Here is a 23,908-nt window from a genome sequence, read left to right as displayed (position 1 = left end):
TAATGATGGATTTAGTCTGTGAAGAGCTGTCCTGACTTGGTGGATAAGAATTGGCTCAGTTGGCTATTGTATCATTATTCTGGGGGACCTTCATTCTCTCTTGTTTATCTGTATGTTCACGTTAGCAATGTTTAACTGCACTGGAACTGAAAAGGACTTGCTTTGGAGAGGTCCTGGTGAATTAGAGGCTGAAGAGGGTGCGTTTTGCTCTGTTCCCTGTCCATCAAGCACCTTAAATTGGTGCTTTTGAGCACCTAATGCTCTCATGAAAAGCAGATAAGATCTCAAGGATGGCAATAACTGTTGATGCATAAAAAAACAGCACTGGAATTTGCTTGCAGAAAAGAGTAGGTGAGTAGTTCAATCAGAGCAAAGAATTCATGGCGCTTTTAGGAGTGGGACAGTGTCAAAACCACCTGTCAGATTTGAAGTGAAATTAAGTTGCATAAAGACAACTTGGAGTAGGGCAGGAACATGCCTGCGTGCTGGAGAAGACAAAGTACTGGAGCATAAGTGGGACAGCTGCTGATCAGTGCTTGCCAGCAGCCCTGGCAGGCACGCAGGATGCCATGGAGCCTGTGAGCTCTGCTCTCCTGTGCACTCTTCAGCTTGGTGCTGGTGAGCGGGCCAGGATGCTGGGAGGACTACGGCTGTGTGGCATATGGTATCCAAAATACTCCCGGTGTAGTGAGTCTGTGGGTTTCCCTGAGGTTACACCAGTCTTATGTGTATTAAATGGTGAACGCTTTACTATGGGGCTTTGTGATTTCAAAAGCTGACTACGCATCCTGCTTTTTGCCTCCTCCTTCCTCTTCCTCCTACATTTTTAAAGCATCTCTCAGAGCTGGCTGTCATCCTGCCCAGACTCTCCAGGAGGTTCTGCTTTAAATGTAGGCAACTTCGTCCAGGCTGTGTGTAGGTAACACAACTTAACCTAGTCTGTTGCGTTCAAATACTGCGTTCAGTCACCTTTGCAGGGCTCAGCGGTTGCATGTGCTTATGGTGCCCATGCTAGCAACATCCTTGAAGTGAGACTGAAAAAATAATTAACTTTTAAGCAGAGTACTTTATTTCTAACAATAAGGCTCTATTATTTGTGATAAAACACAGCTGTATGTTTCATGTAGAAAGCTGAATCTTAATTCCACTCTCCTATCTCAAGATATCAGTAACCTAAATGAATATCCAGAAACTTGCCCTACCTGCTCTTGGTGAACTTCGCGTCCACAGCCCTGGCAGGGAGCGATGAATCAATTGCATTTGTTAATTGGTCTGTTTTTAACAGGTTTTGTAGTGCTTCCCGAGCATGAGTTCAGCATGAAGCGGCGATTGGATGAGCAGGAGTCAGCCGTGTATGCGTCGCAGCAGAGGCGTATCACCAGCAGCACTGAAGCTTTTCAACACCAGCACCGTGTGCTTGCCCCAGCACCTCCAGTATATGAGGCGGTTTCGGAGACCATGCAGTCTGCCACGGGCATCCAGTACTCCGTAACTCCCAGCTACCAGGTGCGTGCCCTTGTCCCTTAGCCACATCTTGGCTGCAGTCCTGCTGCGTGACCAGCCAGCACTGTGTCATTTCACCACAGAATTCTGTATTTGAGACAAGCTTTTATTTTAGTAACCAGGGTTTCCTAAAGAGAAACCAAGATTGGACAATGTGCTTAGCGTACATCTCATTTTAAGCACTTACTTTAGGACTGTTGGCTTCATTCACGTTCAGAGCCACCTGAACCACATGTGGTGTGCTTTTTTGAACATGATTCTTTTAATGATTCTCTCAGATCTTGGTCTCCTAGAGGCAAGTGTGTGCAGGGCTCTTTCTCCATTTTTCTTTTTTTTTTCCACCAGTAAAGAGTTTATTCTTATGGTTGCTCTGTCACTGGCATATGGTATCTTGGGTGATCTTAAGCTTAACAGACTGGATTGGACCCACATTTGGACTGGAGACTTTCAGTAAAATTGAAATGTTTCAGAAAACATTACCCCAGAGTCATCAGGTGGTACTCTTCCCTCTCTTGCTTTCTTTGCAAGGAGCTGTCAGCTGGGGAGAGAAAAAAATGTACTTTAAGAGTGCACTGAAGATACATCCCAAGGAAAGCAGTTCCTGTGTTATTTGTCTTTGCCATGTTTTTGTCATGTTGCATCTTCCATGCTTGTGCTGCTGGTGAGCTGCCCTCCCTGTCTGGTGCCTAATTTTACATGCAGCTTCTTCCTTATTTCTGCAGAAGGGATGTTCATGCTGATAGTAGCAGCCGCAGAGCTGAAGAGCCTGCAGGCAGGGACTGGAAGAGGGTGTGTTTATGCTGGCGGTCCTTCCTAAAAAGAACTTGAATGGACCAGCAAGCAAATCTTTTCTTGTTCACGAGAAGGATTAAAAAAGTATATCCCATCTAAAAGAGGCTTGAATGGAAAACTAAGTTTGTATGAAATAAAAAGTAATTTTTTAAAAAAATTACAGGCTCTTTTAATGGATTTTTCCAGACTGAAACTTTTCTGGTTTAATATATGAAGGAGGCCTGAAAAGTTGCATGCCTTCTCTTCCTTTCCCTGATTTTCTAAGTGAGATTGCAAGCTGAGTTTTCCCCTGAGTCTGCTGGGGCCAGAGAGCTTCAGTTTGACTTCAAGAGAGTGGAAGCTCTTTAAGAGTCGTTCATTCCAGTTATTGCTTGTGATGCTAAGTGGTTTAATTTTTAGAGAAGATAGAGAACCTTTATCAAACTGAAAATCCCATTTTATGCTCTTTTTGCAGGTCTTTACGTTAGTGTTAGTGACTAGACGAGCAGTGACTCTGCAGGCTGGTGAGAACCTGCGTTTGTAATGTGTTTGCAGAGAGGACTCTCCTCTGTTTGGAGTGTAGGATGAGAGTTGTCTTCTTTTGGTTTTAGATCTCTCTAGGCCATTGTTAAAGAAAACAAAACATATTTTTTGAGTAAGTCTCAGCATTCATGCTGTGGTTTAAGTTCAAACTGACCATGTTCTGCTTCCGTAATGTTTCACTTGTGTCTCCTGGTCCGGGAAGATCTTGCTGTGTCCCGTGCAGCCAGCAGAGGCGGCCGTGAAGCTGCAGCCATATATGTGATGTCCTCTTTGCCTTGCCAGGTGTCGGCCGTGCCACAGAGCTCGGGCAGCCATGGGCCAGCCATCGCGGCTGTCCACAGCGGCCACCACCACACTGCGCCGGTGCAGCCCCATGGGAGCCAGGTGGTGCAGAGCCATGCTCACCCCACCCCGCCGGCCGTGCCTGTGCAGGGACAGCAGCAGTTCCAGAGGCTCAAGGTAATGCCAAGCATTGCTCCCTTTTTCTATATGGTGTTTAGGGGACACCTCCCTGCAAAGCCAGCTGGTGATCTCCTAAAAGCTTTCTTGGCAAGGCTCCTTCTGTTCATAGGACCGAATGCAGAAAGGGACTTCTCTTTCTGCTGTAACCCTTATTACCCCCTTTCATTACAGTGTTTGTCTCAATACTGTAATAAAAAATGGACTTGCTAGGAAAAGATCAGGGTCAGGAAGGAAAAGGAGGAAGTATTGATCAGGGTTTTCATATGAATGGGTTAAATTGCCAAATCATTTAGTGCTTTTCTGAACACATGGCTTATGTGGGTGGTTGCGTGGGAGTAATTTGGGAGTAAGGAAGGCTCTATTCTCGGATTATGTGCTGTAAAAGCCTTAAAAAAAGAGAAAACACCACCAAAAATAACCCATTGAAGTGACTACATTTGGTTTAGCTCTAGCAAGAAGGCACATATATATAAATTGACACCTATTTCTTAGTCTCTTCCAAATACGGCGCAAGTCTCTTCCAGTTTCGATTGGAACCCACTGCCTGGTTGGGCGAGAGGCCCTTTCCTTTTGCAGAATGTAGGATGCTTCATTTCTAGAGACCTCTGAAAATGGTTTCATAGTGCGTGGTTCTTTCTCCCAGTGACATTGATGGCAAATCTTCTGCCGATGCGAGATTGGGGCAATATGTGATAGTCTTTCTGCCTTTGCTGTCGTTTAATTTCAGACAAAAGAGAGGTCCTGTGTGTAGCTTTTGCAGCTGATGAGCGTGTGGCTTGGCTGTCAGAGGTGATGGGGACCCAGAGCTCTTGTTTTTTCTGTGGCTGCTCTTTCAGTACATCTGCAAATTGGATGTTGGTACATGAACGGTTCATAAACTTCTTGCTATTTGAGGTGTAAAACAATTTACCGCCCACAGTTGCCGTTTTTGAAATCCTTATATGTTGAACTGAAATGTCTGGCTTTTAGAAAAAAGTGCAAGCGTGTACCTGGCAGACATCTACTACACTGAATATGTCATTTCCACTTTCTGCTTATTCTTAGACTTCCATAATAATTTCCACATATGAATGCAGGAAAAATACTCAGTCTAGTTCTGTTTATCCTAGCAGTCACTTCAGTGATTGTAAATTTGGAGTATGGTTTTTTCTTTCTCTTGAGTAATTCTGCTGATCTGTGTTGCTTTTTTTTTCCTTTTTGTTTCTTTTTGGCACAGTTTTATCTTGTGAGCCAGGAGCGGGGAGTGAGTATCTCTTATTCAGATGGTGCTGGTAGTACACTAACCAGGCTCATGATCTCTTGTTCCTTAATTCCCTGCCCAGGCTCAGGGCTAACAGCTGTGTTTTCAAATAATGTGTGCTTTGCAGAACAATGGGAGGTGAAATAAAATCTTCTCTGCTCATAAAACCTGTCTGGTCTGTCCCCAGGTGGAGGATGCATTGTCTTATCTTGACCAGGTGAAGCTGCAGTTTGGTAGCCAGCCACAGGTCTACAATGACTTCTTGGATATTATGAAAGAATTTAAATCTCAAAGGTAATAAGCTGCATTTTGCTTCTTCCTTCCAGGTTAGAAAGAGTGTATGTGGGCATGGGAGTTCTGTCCTTCCATGTGCAAAGTAACACAGCTCTAGCAGTAGTATAAAAGCAGTTCTGTGCTTCCTTTTCTGAAAGTTAAATGTGTACCTTCATTTCTACTCAATTTTCTGCTTAGAGTGGGAGTTCACAAGTATCAGCCTTGATAGCTGATTTGTCTGGTTGTCTGCCCATTAATAATGGTCAGACTCGGAACTAGATCTCATAGATATGAAATGCTGTCTGGGCTAGTAGCATAATTCTTATGTCATTCTTAAGTTCAGCAGTGTATTTATAGGAATCAGTTTTGCTTCATTTTGTCCCTTAGAGATGATACAGTAAAAATTCTAATGGCAAATTCTTGTGTAGAGAATTCAGTGTGCCACTGAAAGGATCCTAAAGGACTGTGACGTTTTGATCTTGTTCCTTCTTCAGTATTGACACTCCAGGAGTGATCAGCCGTGTATCGCAGCTCTTCAAGGGCCACCCAGACTTGATCATGGGTTTCAACACCTTCTTGCCGCCTGGTTACAAGATAGAGGTGCAGACGAATGATATGGTGAACGTGACAACACCAGGGCAGGTTCACCAGATCCCCACTCACGGCTTGCAGCCCCAGCCGCAGCCCCAGGCACAGCATCAGTCGCAGCCTTCAGCGCAATCAACCCCAACACCAGCACAGCCAGCACCACAGCCACCGCCGGCCAAAATCAGTAAGGTGAGAGGCTTTGAATGACATACACTGATAACACAGAGATCATGCTGCCTCCAGCTGAAACTGGTATGGAGCTAGAGGGTGAAAAAGGAGCTCCCACACTGCTTTTTCATAGTATTTGTGAACCTGCGTGTGTAGCGCTTCTGATGCTGGGTTAGTTTCTCATTTTCAAACTTCCAGATGCATCCTGGTTGATCTGACAATAATTCAAATAAGTCACCGTAAGGGTTTGGAAAAGCCTCGTTGCTTTCAGTGGGGAACTGAAAGATGTACGTGCATTACTTGGGAAGTGATCCAGCAGCCCTGAGAAAAAGGTCCCTGAAATGCATGTGACTTTGCAAGAAGGGCTTCCTAGTTAGAGTGTTGGGCACATGTTGAACTGCCTGCTTTTGTGTATATTGTCTCAGAATAACTGAAGTCCCAAGAAATTACCCATAAAACAGAGGCCTTGAGAAAGATGTTGCACTTGTGGTGAAAGTGTGTGTGTGGTTTCAGATAATTGGGGCAATGAAGCCTTTAGTATAAAAGAGTTTGATTACTTCTTTGGTAGATTCTGCGTTGCTTGAAGTCTTGTTTTCAGATTTGACATTTTTTGTAAAAGAGTCTAGTTCAGCCATCACCCAAGTGGGTACAGGAGTTATTGGCAAAATCTAAAGTGCAAGAGTTCAGGCAAGATGACCGTGATATCTTTAGGTATCAGTTTGTGCACCTGAAACTGTGACCTTCCAATAACTAAGGGAATTTGACTTGGTTCTAGCATGTAATCCAGATGCTACAGTCCTGTATTTTATGCAATTGGAAACAGAATAGGATAATAGGTGTTCAAGGACCTCACTCTACATAAAATGTCATGTATTTTAGCTTCTAAATGTGGAAAGATTTGAGAGCCATAGGGAGGGAAAGAATCCCCAAAGTCAAGGGTTAATGTCTAAACTGTACCATTAGCTAACAATTGACTGGAAAAGAAAAAGAAAAGGTGGGGGGACACATGATGTGGTTAGAAAGCAGCAGGATTTAAAACGTGGCAATTAGATGATCTCTAGACAAACATTGGTGGGACTTGCAACCTCCTGTTCAGAAATGGCAAACAAAAATTGTGCTAAAAGATTTGCAAAGCTGAAAACTGCAAAGCGAAGACATTCCAGAATTAACTTACCTGTGCCATATTTCAAGGCTGTTTTCAAGGCAAGAGGTAGCAGTCTCTTTCTCATCACTGTGGGCTAAGTGGTTTTCTCCCTGTGTCACCAGCCTGCAAAGAGTTGAACTTTTTTTTTTGCTGAAACTTTAAAATGAACCTGAGGGACATGGACGTGGTACATATTGAGGTGAGATTACCTTACCAGGCAGATAAGGAAAGGCAGGATCTTGTAATAGGCCATCCTAAGACAATTTTCACTACTCGCAGGGTAGATAAAACATGTATTATGCAGAGTTAAAGTTTGGAAGGTGACAGGAACGAGTACTTCCATTTGCATTTAAAATTGCCACCTCAGAACTGCTGCTAAATTTTCCTGTGGCTGTTAGGGGTCTATTAAGGCTATGCAAAATAATTACTCTGAGAGCCTTATCTGCTTGTTCTTTGTCTTAATATTGAAAGAAATTCCAGTTTTCCCTTGCTGTTGTCTTTATACATCCCAGAATTCTTCACTAGGAGCAAAATAACTTGCAGTGTTGGAGTAAGCCATACCTATGCATTTTGGCTCTGTTAAATTTTTGAGACAGTACGTGTCTTTTATCAGATTTCAGTCAAAAGCAATTAGCAAGGAAAATCAACTGTTAATAACAACAGCTTGAATGGGCCTGGTGTTTTGTCTTCCTGATGAAGTGTAGTCTCTGCTGGCCCACTAAATATTTATCTATTCATTTGCTTTGGATAATGGTTTTCTTCTCCTTAGTCTACCTGTGCTTCTGTTAATCTTGAAAACCTAGCTCTGACTGTGAAATGGTACTTCTTAATTTTGACTCTTAACAGCAGTTTCTGCTTAGACAACCAGTAGGAAATGTTGAGTTTAGGAAAGATATTGTTAAAATTCCCTAGACCAGTAAAGGGAATAATGGTTTAGTAGCAGGTAAAAAAGGTCAGTCTTTTAAGGAAGTGCAGCAGAAGTTGTCCAGGGCCAGTAAATGGGAAGAAATTGCTTGACTGGATGTGGTAGCAGGAGATTTAATCCAGTTGTGGTATTCCAACGCAGAGATATCTCTGTTGAATCCATGTTGTTCCACCGTTGGCATCAGATACAGTTATATGCTGGGTTATTTCCTCTGGATGTGGTCCGTAAATGGAATAAAAGTGCTTCTATTCCAAACATAAAGTAATCTGCTAATTTCTAACATGGCTTATTTTCTTCTTAGCCATCACAGTTGCAGGCACATACTCCTGCCAGCCAGCAAACTCCCCCGATTCCACCATATGCATCGCCACGCTCACCGCCGGTTCAACCTCATACGCCTGTGACAATCTCTCTGGGAACCACACCATCCCTGCAGAACAATCAGCCCGTCGAATTTAATCATGCCATCAACTATGTCAACAAGATAAAGAATCGGTTCCAGGGACAGCCAGACATCTACAAAGCCTTCCTGGAGATCCTCCATACATATCAGGTGGGTGTTCACAGTGCAGACTGGAGTATATGTGTGGTTATTTCTCTTTCTTTGCCATGGGAGCTAACTCTGCCTTTCCAAGGCTTGCATTCAGGTCTCCTGCTGGATTAGCGTTGGCCAGCAAGCTAAGCAGAGTTCTTGCAAATTAGGAGATGGCATAGCAGCATGAAATAATACATTTCAGTCCACCATCTTTACTTGAAAGCATCTGAAATGCCTTTTTAAAAGTCACATCTGCTGTTTTTCCATGAGCATGGATTAGGAAGAGACAATGTGCCCATAGTACTATGTTAAAAGTAAAGAAACCTCTTTCTTGATCAGTGTCCTACTAGTCCATGGCCAGCTGGGCACTTAGTATGATTCTTTAATTAGGATGCTGAGACCTTTGCTATTTCATTCTTTATATCACTGAGGGTTTTTTTTTTTCCTTTGTCACTGAAGTAGTTCCTGCGTCCTTTATTCTGAATCCACTCCTCTTTCCTATGACAGAAAGAGCAGCGTAATGCCAAGGAGGCAGGAGGTAACTACACGCCAGCTTTGACGGAGCAGGAGGTGTACGCGCAGGTGGCTCGCCTCTTCAAGAACCAGGAGGATCTGCTCTCGGAGTTTGGGCAGTTCCTGCCCGATGCCAACAGCTCTGTGGTGAGTTGTCTTGGAGATAGGTTGGAACTGAAATACCTAGCGGAAAGCTGTTTCGGTATCTAGCCAGAGTTCACAAAAATGTGCTTTTGCTGTTTGTTTCTTGGGTTTTTTTTGGAGTGATCTTTTCCTGAGTGTGGGAATGGGGTGAGGGTGATAGACACTGTTTTCTGGCCATAACTTGTCTTTTAAATACAATCCCTTTGCCTAAAAGGGTTGTTCTAAGACTGCAATAACTGCAGTAAAATACATTGGTCATCTAGAGCTAGGAGGAGCAGGCATATTTTTTTGCCTGGATGTGTGGAACTCAGCTCTAATGATCTTATGGGTTTGTCTCTAAATAAGCTGTTAAGTAAGACAACTGCAGAGAAAGTGGAATCGGTAAGAAATGATCACGGTGGCACGGTGAAGAAGCCACAGCTCAACAACAAACAGCAAAGACCCAACCAGAATGGCTGTCAGATCCGACGGCACTCAGGAACTGGAGCAACCCCTCCGGTGAAGGTAAGAGCATGCGATGCTCCTTCCACAGCCCTGTTTTTCCTAGGAGCCTGTGGCAGAGCAGGATGCGTTTTACAAGTCTGTGCAATTTTTTGTGGCACAGGCTGCAGCTTGAGAACAGAGAAACTAACGCTTGCCTTTAAAGAAAACTTTTAAAGTCCTTGTTTCTAAGCACAAGGCTTTGTCTCGAATTTTCACAAACTGGTGGTGTTATCTGTACCTAAGGGTAGCGATAGTTACTTTACTGGCTTGGAAAAAATACGGTTTTCCCCCCTTTATTAGGGTGCTGCAGAATGTCTGGGAGGAGTTGTATTGGTGCATAAAGTCTCGGTAAAGTCGCAAAATAAATTTGTCCAAAACTCATAGTGGTGTTTCTCAGCCACGTGGGAAGATAAGCTGAGGGAAAGATAAAGGTGTGCCTGAAAGCTTTGTTGTAGTAGAACTCGGAGCAGATCCAGCACATTTTGAGAGAGCGAGGCTTTGTAGCATAATACAAATGGTCTCGTGGCCAGGTGGTTTAGTGTTTGTGAATTAGAGGCAAGTTGGCCTGCTTGTTTTGAAGGTGGTGTATCTTGCTTTGTCATGAAAAGCATTAGCATGCCTGATCATATCATTTAAATCCAGTGATTTACTTCCCCTTCTGCACTTTCTGCTCCCCTTTAAATGAAACACATTTTGGAGGCAGCTTTCAGAGGGTGTGGAGTATGGTATGGGGAAAATAAAGGCTCTTGCAGTGGAATGCAAGAGAGAAAAAGAAATATGCTAATTTTAGGGAGGTGTAAGACTTAACCAACTGGGTGAGTGATAGGAAAAAAAACAGATCTATTTTGGTAATTTTGAAATCTAGTTAGAAAAATGAGATACGCTACAAACAGTGACTGTTTCAATCAACTAGTTACAGAAAAGGATGCAACAGTGTATTAAAAATATTTGGAGTTCTATGCTACTGATGAACCTTTAAGAGATTAACTTGCGAGACACACTTTCATGCAAGTTTCCTTCAAAAAGAAAAAAAAGCCACCTTTCTTTTCTTTGAAAGCAAAAGGTGGGGTCAGGAAGAGAAAAGCCTTGTGTGATAGATAATCAAAATATAGCAATTTGCTCTGCTGAACAGCCCTTTTTTCTTAATTTTTCTTGCCTTTCTTTCTTTTGTTAACAGAAGAAACCAAAGCTGCTTGGTTTAAAAGACCAGTCTTTGGCGGAAGCCAGCAAACATGGTGTGGGGACAGAATCTCTCTTCTTTGAGAAGGTGAGAAGCGAGGTTCAGAGAAAGCCATCTCGTGTCATTGATTTATATTCTTAGCGTGTATACATTTGGATTTTTATCACAGTCAAGTATGTGGTGTATGTATCACCCTGATAACATTTGTCAGCGCGACCTCAGATGTATTGTGTGACCTCTAAGTCAGATCTGTTGAATTTTTTAAGACAACTGGTGATCTTTTTTACGTGGATATTTGTGTCTTTTCCCCAGAGGTGACTCTTCAGCTTTTCACTCACTGCCGATGCCGTTTATTTGCAGGAATGGGATTTTTTTTTTTTCCTGTAAGGCACGCTCCAATTTTTTTTCACCTTTATGAAATCCCTGTCTATAAGCGCTGATGTGTGTGGCGTGTCTTACTGCGTTGGCACAGCTTGCTGTACCCATCCGCAACCAGCTGCCTGCAGCGTGGGAGCTCAGTTTACAAAGCAGCTGATTCATGTCGATGATTTTTTTTTTTTTGCTTGGTTTTTTTTCCCTAAGAGATGAATCTTAATTAATTGCACAGTTGTTACCTGTTGCTGGTTTACCACACAGAACAAACAAAGGATGTGTGGGATGTTTTCAAGTAGTACCTTGGTGTCTTCCCTAAGATGTCCATACATTTCCTTATGGGTCAGAGGGGAGTGTATAGTGAATGTAAACGGGCCTTTTAAGTAATATTCATGTGTCAGTGAAAGTCTTGGTTGCTCCCTGGTGATGTGGTGCGTTTTGCAGCATGCTGTAGACCAGCTAGTAGTAACTGGGAACCAATCTATTGCTCAGAAGATGTGTAGGTGTTAACATGAGTAAACCTAGAAATCCCTGCTGCAGAATTATAACTGTGATGACGAATATCTTAATGATGATAGATCTCCGTCTGATGCGTATATGCCTTTTGTTCTTGTGGGAAAGGTAATGGTGTTGGGATGAATTGTTCGGTTTCCTCGTACTGTCGAGATAAGGGATACAGAAGCTGCATTCTGTGTGATAACCCAAGCTGTAACACAGGCAAGGGCTGGAGCGGTGTTACCCAGGGCACAGGTCTCTCTCCCCTGCTCCCTACTTGCAATATTCTCTAGCGTTTAAAGGCAGCCTGGGGGGTTTTGTCGTGCTGCAGTTACGACTGACGTTGTCCATGATTCAAGCATTTTGTAATCCATCTGTTAGGGATTTTTTTGAGGGATTTCATTCTTCACTTTTAACTCCTTTCTTCAGCTCTGGGTGCTGATAGTGCAGGGCATACCCAGCGCAGAGGTGGCTCACATCAGGACCTGTTTGTCTGGCCCTGTGTACGGGGCAAGTTACCCTCTGTTCAGCTCACTTAAAGATTTGCGTTCCTATTCCATGCATAATCTCTGTGCATTGGTGGGAAGCACAGTGTTGAATCCAGGTCTCCTGGACAGCAATAGCATACACAGCTTGATCTCACCCTGACGGCAACTGTGTTCCTCTTTTCCTCTCTCTGTAAGGTCCGCAAAGCTCTGCGTAGCACAGAAGCGTATGAAAACTTCCTTCGCTGCCTGGTTATTTTCAACCAGGAGGTGATCTCCCGGGCTGAGCTCGTGCAGCTCGTTTCTCCATTCCTGGGGTAAGTGGAACCCATTTCCTTACGTGAGGTGAGAAGCTTAATCTGCTTGGTCTGTTTCAGTTGGAAAGCCAGGAAAGAAACGCTAACCTTTGTGGTCATTCAGGGGAATGCATATCGTGTGGGTGCGTGGCACGGAGGAGGAGGAACACCACTCAGGGAGACGGGCGTTGGTTTCTTGGGGCTGCAAAGTACATCTGAGACAATAAGGGCCCTGCTTCAGTTTTCTTTCCAACTTCCTGCTCTTCCGCACTTCCCTTTTCTATTCCTTATCTGAGAGGAGGTGAGAGAGGGATTCCTAGCTGTGTCTCGGCAGGTGGCATTCAAGAGCAGTGCTGGTACTGCTTGCTCTGTGTCTTCCTGTTTCAGAAGAGCAGCCAGAATTATTTAGCAGCTTGTTAGTGCAGTCTCTTACTCTAGAATCACAGATTATTTAATTTGAGAAAAGACTGACTGTCTAATTACATACAAAATGTCATATAAAAAAAGAGTGCTGATATAAACTCACTAAAGTTTCCCAAAAGCAGCTGAATTATGTCATGAAGCCAAAAATAAGAAATACTCTAGTTTAAATAGTAATTATGACTTCCATAATTGCTAGTAGTGTACAGAACAACTCTGTATCAGATAAAACCAACTGATATCCTCTCATCAACTTTAGGCAGCAAGATTAATGTTCCTTCTTCCTGCTAATTGAATTCTTGGTTCCAAGGGAGAAGGCAATAGCAACATAAATTTGGGTTCAGGACCCCATTACACTGGCTACTGTGCAAAGAAACTGCCCCAAGGAGCTTCCACTTTCTCCGTAGCTCCACTGGAATTAGTCAGGCACCAGCAAGATGCTGTGTTTAGCTATGATAGGCGAAATATTTGACAAAAAATTCTGCATTTCTCCCATCTACTGTCTGTACTCCTAGCCGTAAGGATGAATATCTGTATTGCGAAAGGTATAATACAGTTTTCTTACTCTGAAGTTGGACGTTACGTTCTGTCATGTAATGAAAAAGCAATAAATGAGCGGTGATTCAATTAGCCTCAGTACCAGGTTCAGTTCCTCATATTGCCGGAGCTTTGCGTGAGATAAGAGGAGTTGAACAGATGCAGTATTGCAGACTAATAAATTCTTCAGGAAACTATGCAAGCAGGTGAGCTTGGGCCTTGCAGGCAAAGGCTTCTTCATAGTTCGTGCTGGTCTGTGTATTTGGGGGAGGCAGCGCTGGTCGAAGCGATTGCTCAGCACTGAAGTGTTTTGCCGGGTAGTTATGGAAGCGCTTTTCAGTTTCTTCTTGCTGCTTTTGGAAAGGAAAGGTCTGTTTTAAGGCTAAGGATGTTGGCAAACAAGTAGGCATCTGGCCTGCGTTCGCTGCTGGGGTAGTTTGGGAGACCCAGATGGGATCCTGCAACAAGTGCTGCCCCTGGAGTGAAAGCTATGTCTGCTCTGCCTTGATTGTCAGTTGTCTCGCGGGGACTGTATGCAGGAGGCATGTGGAGGGTATATCGGTGCTTCTCTCTGTATCCCTGGCAATATGAGGAGGTAATTCTAAAGCACCTTAGTTGCACTGAGAGAGCAATCCACCACCTGATCAACAAACAGGTACTTGCTTTCCATTTGATCGGGCTCTGTGCAAGTGGGATTGAGCAGAGAGGATCCTCTCTCCCCACACTGGTCATTCAGAGGGTCTTCTTGGACACAGGCTGTCTGTAGCAATCAACTGTAGCCTCAGCATTGCAGTTCAGCACTGTTTGATTTCTGCTTAGCTAGTTTTTTTCACTTCATCCATTTTATTTTTAGGAAATTCCCAGAATTGTTCACTTGGTTTAAAAACTTTCTGGGGTATAAAGAGTCTGTTCACATCGAGACGTATCCAAAGGAACGGGCCACCGAGGGGATTGCCATGGAGATAGACTATGCCTCTTGTAAAAGACTGGGCTCCAGCTATCGAGCCTTACCCAAGAGCTACCAGCAACCCAAGTGCACGGGGCGGACTCCACTGTGTAAAGAGGTAAGATGCTCTCGGCTGGGAGTTGCATGATAGAGGAAGGCTATTCCCGGCCTTCTCAGAGGGATGGAGCAAGGAGGAGTGGAACAGGATGCGGAATTTATTTTGTATCCCTGCGTTATGCTGAAAAGGTTCCAGGGGGTTTTGGGACACTTCTGCTCTCGTCCAGCTGAGTTGTGCTGCTGCCTGTGCCCCAAAACTGGCGCTGGGCATGGAGCTGGGGCCAGGCAGCTGCCTGGTTAGCTCCGGTCCTGCACCCAGGTGTGTGCGGGCGTACTGTCCTGGCTCGGGATCATATATGTGTTGGAGCCCAAGGTGAGTACACCCCAAAGTGTTCCTCGTGGTGAGCAAGTGCTTGGCACTCCTGCAAACATCTGGATCGTGGCCAGAAGCTATTGCACAGGGCTGGGCGTCAGTCTAGGAATGGGTTATGCCAGAAGCTGGCTGGGAGATGCGATACCCACACAGCTTTGGTGGTTGGCATCCGCTCTTCTCCAGTGGTGCTTGTGAAAGGGTTGCATAAAGCATTGCAGGGGGAACAGCTGGAAAAAAACCCAACCAAATAGTCGTGGTGTTTACTTAAATAAAATGTAGGAGCATTAGATATGTATGTTTCATGTAGTGTAATGTGTGAAAAGAACATGAAGATTACAAACTTAAGAACTTGAAGTAGGAAGTGAAAGAACTAGTTTTCTGTATATCTTAATGTGATCTTGGGGATCTTTTACAAGGCAGTACCTAATTCAAGGTTATTGCTACCTTTTTACCCAAATTCCCACTTAGTCTCCTTTCAGAGTTGTCTCTGGTCCAACCTTAAAAGGTTAACCTTAAAATCACGTTTTCTGTAGGCAGATTCTCCCACATATTCCTCGCATGCTTCTTTCTTTCTGCCTGAAAAGCAAAGACGACCTTTTGTCTTGAGAAATGGTGCCTTGCTTTGGGAGATGCGCTCCCTACAGGGGAGCCTTCTTGGTCAAGAGTCAGTGCTGGTCTCTTGACAAAGGGCTGCAGCATCAGATGTACTTTGTCATTAATGTACTGTAATGACCTTTTGATCAAAGTGGGAACGGTACTGGCTGATCCTGTTCCTTCACTGGTATTGAAGGGGATGTTTTGGAAGTGAGCGAGCTGAATGCCAGTTAATTAACGTGTTGGTTAAGGGTGTTCACTGGGGGAGGGGAAAGCCCCAGAAATCCCTTCCCTGGGCGACTGCAGTCAGCAGTGGCACCTGCAACAAGTAGTGAGGAGATTGCCATTTGGGATCATCGTGGGTTTTGTGTCCTTGTACTCCTTGAGACGTGAGGAGGATGAATGTGGGTGACTGAGTTGCAAAGCTAGCAGTGGTGATAAGTGTTTTCAGCTGCAGTGGTGGCAAGATAGTGAAAACAACCTGGGCAAGAGACAATTGTAAATTTGGGTTTGTTTTAATCTAAGTCCTGACATATCTCTCAAAAGTGTCTTGTGTGATGCAGTTATGAACTTTTCTTCCTGTGAGAATCTAATGACTCAGTTGTTCAAGCTTCAGGTTTAGAAAACCAGGACTGACTTGCCTGCCAAAATCTCTGTTTCTTTGCCTTTGACCTCTTTGAGGCTTTCCTGAATGTTCTCTTCCTGTTTTGGAGGTGGTGAAAGCTGCAGGTGCTCAGCCGCTTTGTCAGGAAAGGTGTTGCTGGGGTATGGATTTATATACCCAATTAGCCTTATTTGGAGGTAGAAACCATGTACTGTCTAATGGTTGTGTTTGACATGATGACCACCCAGTGCTGTCGGTGGTGAATCACACACATGATGAACCAGCTGGTTGCAGTTGACTAATATGAAGTAATGGAAAAGCTCCTTTCACCTTTCTTTTTCTCTTCGCTTGCCAGTTTTTTCTCCCAGCTCCAGCTAATGAATTTTTCAGGCTGCCTGGACATCTTGATTCTGGCTGTTTGGGGTTCTTTTGAGGATGCCAGGTGGTGTTTGGGCTTTGGAAAGGACACACAGTTTTTCCGAATCCTTCTGACAGGAGGATCTACTTCCGAGGGAATTAGATCCTCATGTCAGAAGACCGGGCTCAGAGACAGCCAAGTGGAGCGCCTTGGAAGGCTGATCTTGTCTCCCCCTCTCTCCCTCAAAGGTTTTAAATGACACCTGGGTGTCCTTCCCATCCTGGTCCGAAGACTCCACATTTGTGAGCTCCAAGAAGACACAATATGAAGAGCACATCTACAGGTGTGAGGATGAGCGTTTCGAGGTAAATTGTTTTTCCTTGATTCATGCCTTGGAAAGCTTGGGGTTCTGTGAACAGTTAATGATCTTGATATAATTATACCTTTAATACTGCTTCTTAGAATCTGTATTTGTTGTGTGTCTGTCACCTGTTCTTTGCATAAAAGCTTGTGTTCTCTTAATGCAAGAAGCAGCGGCTGCGTAACCACCTCTCGCTCCAAGCTACTGACCCTGCCCCTCACTTTCTGTGCATAGCTCTTCATTCACACTGCTCCAGATGAAATCTTTCAATGGCCAACATATAATTGATGCATCTTTTCTGTTCTTACTGCCCATGTAGCGCGCAAGAACATGCATTCCCCTGTTATAATCCGGAAAGTGATACGTTCAGGATGTTAAATGATTGACATTTTGACTTGAAATGGAAGTTAGCTTGGCAATTACCTGAATATGCTCAGATTCAGCCCATCCTTTTGTAGAGTAACTGTCAATTGTGTTCTATTCCCAGGTGGAAAATGTAATTTCCTAACACTATCATTCTGGTAGCCTTTAAATTCTTACGCGGTATTATCTAGGTAGCAGATGAAATATAATTGGATTATTTTAGAGCAGCTGAACATGGAAACCGCTGCTTGAGAACATTTTGTTAAACATGCATGGCTTTTTATTTCGTGTCACCTAAATGTTAGCCTCTGTGAAGTATCATGTTTTACCTATTCAACAATGGCTAATGCACTGTTCACTTCAGCTGGATGTTGTCTTGGAGACCAACCTGGCAACGATCCGCGTCCTTGAGGCAATCCAAAAGAAACTCTCGCGCTTGTCTGCCGAGGAGCAGGCCAAATTCCGGCTGGACAACACTCTGGGTGGCACTTCGGAGGTGATCCACCGCAAGGCTCTCCAGAGGATATATGCTGACAAAGCAGCCGACATCATTGATGGACTTCGAAAGAACCCATCTGTGGCTGTTCCCATTGTACTGAAAAGGTACCGACTGCTCTAGCACTCTGTCCCAGGGGCTCTGCCGAAGGATAATGCACTATATGTGATTCAGACTTATGTAAAAGTAGCTAATTCCAGCCCCTAAAGGGTGTGACCTCCACGAGGCTGTAATTTAGGAAGTGCATTTTATGTTCTGGTCAGTTGCTATATTTCATAATAATCATCTGGAAAGAGGGAATTACCCCTCTGAAACAAACCTAACCAGCTCAGCCAGAGGGATGTTGAGCTTTTGTTTTCTCCTCTTAAACCTTATTTCTTCCCCGATGTCAGCATCATGTATAAGATGAGGAAACTGTATTGTGTGGATTGATCCAGGGCTAAATTTGATCCCTTTCCGAATCCCGCAGCTGTGACATGACTGTGGGCTCAGATTGCGGTAGCTGTGTTGCCCGCAGATTCCCAGGCCAGTTTCTGTTGTCAACCTGCCCTTCCTTGGTCAAGAAAAGGAGTGGATACTGCAGCTCCCTGGGGAAGCTCGAGGAGACGTGTAAGGAGGAGATAGTCTTCCCGCCTCTGTGGGGCTGTCGCTCCCGTGTTTCAGGGCTGTGAGAGGTGGGGGTAGCAGCCTGACCCAGGATACCCGCAAGGTCACAGCTTCCCTACCCTGCTGCAGGGACACTCTTCCTGTGAGACGGGTCTTGAGCTGCATCAGGGCTGCTTTGCTTGAGATACCGAGTCTGAGGTTCAGGAGTCCATTCCCAGGAACCTCGTGTTGCTGCAAGGCGATAACTTTTTTAATCATCCAAACTAAGTCACTCCTTTTCAGCAGCTGAAGCTACACGACTTTCTTGGGATTTCTGAGTGAGCTGGGACAGCTCTTGTGGCTCTCCTGACCCTTCAGCCCCTCTCCCTGCTCCTGACAGCGGGATTAGAGGGACACTAAACCTTCTAGCTGTCCTGGTGTGCCGCAGGGGGAAGCACAAGCCTTGAAGCTACTTTGTTCCTGAGCTGTGTTACTTAGACACAAGAGAAGCCCAGAGGGGTTTATTCAGAAGAGCGTGTGCAGGGTGCCCCTCCTGTGAAGCTCCATTCTGTGGGACAGCTTTCATTTATCCCTGTTTCATAAGGAGTTCAGCTCTTCTCAGCGCTGGCCAGGAACCATCGGCTTAGGTCTTCCTTATATGCTCAGAGTAGACCTCTTAGCTCACTCTTGTTTTCTTGATCCAAGGTTAAAGATGAAAGAGGAAGAGTGGCGAGAAGCCCAGAGAGGATTTAATAAAGTCTGGCGAGAGCAGAATGAGAAGTATTACCTGAAATCCTTGGACCACCAGGGCATCAACTTCAAGCAGAATGATACCAAGGTCCTGAGGTCAAAGAGTCTCCTCAATGAGATTGAAAGCATCTATGATGAGGTAAGAAGGTCACCAGTAGTTTCCTTCCCTCAAGCTTCTGTAGTTTTCAAGCTCAGTTTCAGTTTCTGTTCCTCACCACTTGATGAGAGAGGAGGTCTGCATCACTGGCAGAGCTTTCTGAAAGGGTCCTGTGTGGAGAGAGGTGTTTGGGACTAATTTTCGTGCTGTGTTTCTCACTTGTAGAGGCAAGAGCAGGCTTCAGAAGACAATGCTGGAGTCCCCACAGGCCCACACCTATCACTAGCCTATGAAGACAAGCAGATCCTGGAAGACGCTGCCTCTCTCATCATCCACCATGTGAAGCGGCAGACGGGAATCCAGAAAGAGGACAAGTACAAAATCAAGCAGATCATGTATCACTTCATTCCAGACCTGCTGTTTGCTCAGCGAGGTGAACTCTCGGATGTGGAAGAGGAGGAAGAGGAGGAAATGGATGTGGATGAAGCAACTGGGGCTGCAAAAAAGCACAATGGTGTTGGGGGCAGTCCTCCTAAAACCAAGCTGATGTTCAACAACACGACAGCCCAGAAGCTGCGGGGCATGGATGAGGTCTACAATCTCTTCTACGTGAACAGCAACTGGTACATATTCATGCGGCTGCATCAGATCCTGTGCTTGCGGCTGCTGAGGATCTGCACCCAGGCCGAGCGGCAGATCGAAGAGGAGACACGGGAAAGGGAGTGGGAGAGGGAAGTGCTGGGCATAAAGCGAGACAAGAGCGACAGTCCTGCCATCCAGCTGCGACTGAAGGAGCCTAGTGAGTGCCTTCTGGTGGGAGGCTGGGGAAGAAACATACTTCTAGTCGTAGTGCGTTGACAGGGCTTACTTGGCATCTTCAGGCATGTTACATCAGTTGCCCTTTAAGACAAGGGTATCTCTGATATGCCTACATCGCCTTTTATCATCGCTGGGTAGCACTGAATTGAGGGAGGAGAGGGGAAGGTGTGGGGTACATGGGGCTGGAATAGCAGAATGGTAATATACAGCAGTTATTTCGTAAGAGCTTTCATTTTACACTTGGTATCTAAAGTATCCTTGAGTTCATTAACTAAAAACTTTTTTAAAAGTCTTTCAGAAGTAAAGGCCTCATGGAGGAGGCTAGAGCTAGAAACCAAGAGATTATGAAAGTACCTGTGGCCTTAAAAGAACTCATTTAAATGTCTATAAAAGACAAACTTAAGTCTATTCCAGTAACTCTTCAGCTTGATTGGGCAGTCTGAGGACCAAAACTCAAAGCGACCCTTCCTGGGGATGGTGTGTTCATCTCTCCCATTCTCTCTCGTTGCAGTGGACATTGATGTTGAGGATTATTACCCAGCCTTCCTGGACATGGTGCGCAATCTCCTGGATGGGAACATGGACTCATCACAGTACGAGGACTCCTTGCGCGAAATGTTCACCATTCACGCCTATATCGCCTTTACCATGGACAAGCTGATCCAGAGCATTGTTCGACAGGTGACTGCCAGTAAAGGCTGGAGGGTGGATGGTCCGAGGTACAGAAAGTAGCCAGGATGTTTGCTGCAGTGAGAGCCCAGACCCACATTGGAGGGGAATGTTGTATGCCTAAATGGGTAATTTCAGGGGTAAACAGGTAAATTCTGGGTGTCTTTTTAACACAGCTCTAACGCTGGTGTAATGAGATACGGTAAAAGGTAATTTCTGCTGTATTTAAATTACTGAGAATATCCTCTCTCTGCATAGAGAGTTCTCCCTTTGTTTTCCAGAGGTTTTAGGATATCACTATTCAATTTTAAAGCATCTCCAGAGCTAATCTTGCTTTACCTTTAAATGCCATTTAATTCTTTTTTCACGTAATTTCTTTCCTTTTCACTGGTGTTGTAGGAGCCGTGCATGCCTTTTCTGAAAAGCTTTGTCTCTTTTATCTGACTGTTTGAGTAGCTCATTTTGGCTGTTCAACTCTACTTCTTTTATTGGGCTGGTAGGAAGAATGTGTGACCAAGGGAAAAAATTCTTCATGTGCCTTTTTGTAGCATAAAGAACAAAAACAGACACAAGGGACCGGCAGTGGAATGGCTTGAAAGGCCTCTCCTCTTTCAGATGGGTAGTGCTACTTTTCAGAAGCCCTGTATATTTCAGTCCAGAGATGAACTGAATTTGAAAGACAGTCGAGTGACTTCTGATTTTTAAACTTGTACAAAATAAGGATTTGATATTAATCCTCCCATCTCTGCTCAGACACAGCAGCGGCACCTTGCTGTGGAGGAGATATACTATGTCACGGTGCTCTAGCCCTTCCTCCCCTGCTGCTGAGGTTGTTCCCTGCCCATAGGTTTTGTCCGAGTTAGCTGTACTTTGCCACCTGCTAATATTTTTAAAGATATACTGTGTTTTTTACATAGCAGCAGAGATCATCTGCAACTGTAAGAAACTACGAAAAATGTAGCTTTAAACTCCTGCTTTTTCAGCCTTTTTTTTTTTTTTTTTTTGGCTTGGGTTTAAACCCGCGGTTACATCTTTGTTTCTTTCTGTTCTGTGCTGATGGACCCATAGCAGACTCCCTGATGAACACCTTCCCTGTGTTCTTCCTTTTTGCAGCTCCAGCACATCGTGAGCGATGAGATCTGCGTGCAGGTAACAGACCTCTACCTGTCGGAGAACAACAATGGAGCAACAGGAGGTCTTCTCGCTTCCCAGTCTTCTCGTACGCTTCTGGAGGCCGCCTACCAGCGCAAAGCTGAGCAGCTCATGTCAGAGGAGAACTGTTTCAAGGTAAAGCCGGGCTGTGAAACGTGGTGTAAAAGCAGCAAGCAGCGAGGGGGATGCCTTTTAAGACGGGAGAGGCACCAGTCCTTTAAAAAAGGAGCCTTGTTTAGGCACCCAAGAACCCTGAGGACTTTCTGTAGCTCTGAAAATTGAAAGTTTTGGTGGCGTGTTCCCAGCCTTTGGCATGTAGGTTAATGCTTCTGTAAGGGCCCCTTGGAAATGACGTTTCAAGCAGAAATACATTTCCTGGAACAGCAATGAATATTCCTTGTGCATCATAACATCTTTGAGTTGTATCATATGGACCGCTTTGCTGTCACTGGTTTTAATTTGTTAACTCAAACTCTCCCGTTTAGCTTGTGTCTCAACCTTTGTTGACTGTGGGAAGATCTGCTAATACTGATGGGGCGTTAAATCATTGCTGACTGCATACATTGCTAAATAAACCTGGTACGCTGTGCTAATCAAATCCATACTTCTTTCGCCTGAGGTGCGGGAAGTGGTCAGCCCCTTTCTGAGCGAATGAAGTACTTTGGATAAAAGCCTGCCTGTATAATTTCTCTTCTCTTGCCTTCAAACTTATTTGGGGGGCTCCAGAAGGACCCGCGCCGCCCCATAAACAACAACAAAAAGGAAGGCTTTCGGAAAGCTTTACAATTTTTCTGTTCCTTAAAGACTGCAATTTGGCTAGTGTTTTCCGTTTGCTGTCAGGCATGTGGGAAGCAGCATTTTTTTCCCTTAAAACTGTGCCAGCTTCCTTCATTCTTCCTTTGCCCCAGTGAGAAGTGGAGGTTGTTTTTTCTATTTGAAACCCTTACTGAAGTCCCTTCTGCCTTTTCTTTACAGCTGATGTTCATTCAGAGCAGAGGTCAAGTTCAGTTAACCATTGAACTGCTGGACACAGAAGAGGAGAACTCGGATGACCCTGTAGAAGCAGAGGTGAGAGCTGCTTGTGCAGAGACTTAGGAGTTGAGAAGGAACTAAATTACTTTAATGAAATATTAATAATAAAATAAAAAGAAAATAATGAAATAGACACAGTATATACAAAACTGTATTAAGCTCCCAGGATGGCATCACCGTCAGGCACTGGGGAAGTCCCAGACTGGACTCAGCAACGGATGTGAACCGGATTCCAGATCTGGAGTCGGGAACATGGATTGGGATCAAAGGCAGATGAACAGACAGGGTCCTCCTCGGACATCAGCCGTTGAAGAAAGAGAGCTGACCCTTTGATCCCTCAGCTTTTATACTGAGCATTGGGCAGATGGGATGGAATACCCCTCTTGGTCAATTTTGGGTCACCTGTCCTGTCCGCTCCTTCCCACAGGTGGGACCCCTCTATGCTTTTCCATTTCCAACCCTCCAACAGGGCAGATAACGAAATTAGCTGACCTTGGTTGTTATAGCAATAAGTATAAGCAAGAGCCTCTCTGCATACCATTCACAGAATCAGAGAATGGTAGGGGTTAGAAGGGACCTCTGGAGATCATCTAGTCCAGCCCCCCTGCCAGAGCAGGGTCACCCAGAGCAGGTGGCACAGGAACGCGTCCAGGCGGGTTTGGAATGTCTCCAGAGACGGAGACCACCACCTCTCTGGGCAGCCTGTGCCAGGGCCCTGCCACCCTCAGAGGAAAGAAGTTCCTCCTCAAATTTAGGTGGAACTTCCAATGTTCAAGTTTGTGCCCGTTACCTTTTGTCCTTTCCCTGGGCACCACTGAAAAGAGCCTGGCCCCATCCTCCTGACACCCACCCTTTACATATTTGTAAGTGTTGATAAGATGCCCCCTCAGCCTTCTCTTCACCAGACTGAAAAGACCCAAGTCCCTCAGCCTTCCTTTGTAAGAGAGGTGTTCTAGTCCCCTAATCATCTTTGTAGCCCTTTGCTGTTCCCTCTTCAGCAGTTCCCTGTCCTTCTTGAACTGGGGAGCCCAGAGCTGGACACAGCACTCCAGATGCGGCCTCACCAGGGCAGAGTAGAGTTCATTCCTTGGCATGAACTGTAAACATTGGTCTTATCCCTCTGAGAACGGACACTTTTCTGCCCGATATGCTGTTAATTTCAGAGAGTTACAAGAGGCCTAGCTAAGAAGTAAAATTACTGAACAGAAAGTTGGTTCTGTTTTACCTCAAACCAGGACAATTAGCAAACCCTCAAAACCATATAGAGGAACATTGTACCTGCCTTTTGGGGGATAAGATGCATAGAGCCTTCAAAAGCAGCCTTGTATTTGTCTGTAGAACTTCCAGCTTAGCCTCCTTAACCATCCTGTGTTGTTTGGTGGGAAGGCAGTGGCTGATCTGTGCTCTGTGCTCGCTTCCAGCGCTGGTCAGACTACGTGGAGCGGTACGTCAACTCCGATTCTACCTCCCCTGAGCTCCGGGAGCACCTGGCCCAGAAACCGGTCTTCCTGCCGAGGTGAGTGGCTGGTCTGTGCCGTGAACCCTACGCGGTGGACTGTGTCTGGCCGTAGAGGG

The 23,908-nt window shown here is 45.0% G+C and overlaps 1 protein-coding gene across 3 annotated transcripts in view; it reads left to right on the top strand.

Annotated features, from left to right (window-relative positions):
• SIN3A (SIN3 transcription regulator family member A) overlaps positions 1-23,908 on the top strand; it is a 34,260-nt gene that overhangs the window by 6,163 nt on the left and 4,189 nt on the right. For 2 of the 3 annotated variants that reach the window (XM_054213863.1, XM_054213864.1), the window contains exons 2-19: positions 1,286-1,506; positions 3,100-3,276; positions 4,707-4,813; positions 5,287-5,569; positions 7,919-8,170; positions 8,660-8,812; positions 9,155-9,313; positions 10,470-10,559; positions 12,023-12,141; positions 13,931-14,141; positions 16,258-16,374; positions 17,098-17,336; positions 18,520-18,703; positions 18,887-19,460; positions 19,992-20,161; positions 21,263-21,436; positions 22,277-22,369; positions 23,755-23,849. In XM_054213863.1, the coding sequence (XP_054069838.1) occupies positions 1,318-1,506; positions 3,100-3,276; positions 4,707-4,813; positions 5,287-5,569; positions 7,919-8,170; positions 8,660-8,812; positions 9,155-9,313; positions 10,470-10,559; positions 12,023-12,141; positions 13,931-14,141; positions 16,258-16,374; positions 17,098-17,336; positions 18,520-18,703; positions 18,887-19,460; positions 19,992-20,161; positions 21,263-21,436; positions 22,277-22,369; positions 23,755-23,849 (3,386 nt within the window). In that variant the 5' untranslated portion in view covers positions 1,286-1,317. The other variant, XM_054213865.1, reaches the window with a different exon arrangement.

The sequence above is a fragment of the Rissa tridactyla genome, chromosome 9, assembly GCF_028500815.1.
Source record: "Rissa tridactyla isolate bRisTri1 chromosome 9, bRisTri1.patW.cur.20221130, whole genome shotgun sequence".
Classification (NCBI taxonomy): domain Eukaryota; kingdom Metazoa; phylum Chordata; class Aves; order Charadriiformes; family Laridae; genus Rissa; species Rissa tridactyla.
This window is presented reverse-complemented; position numbering and strand designations above follow the sequence as displayed.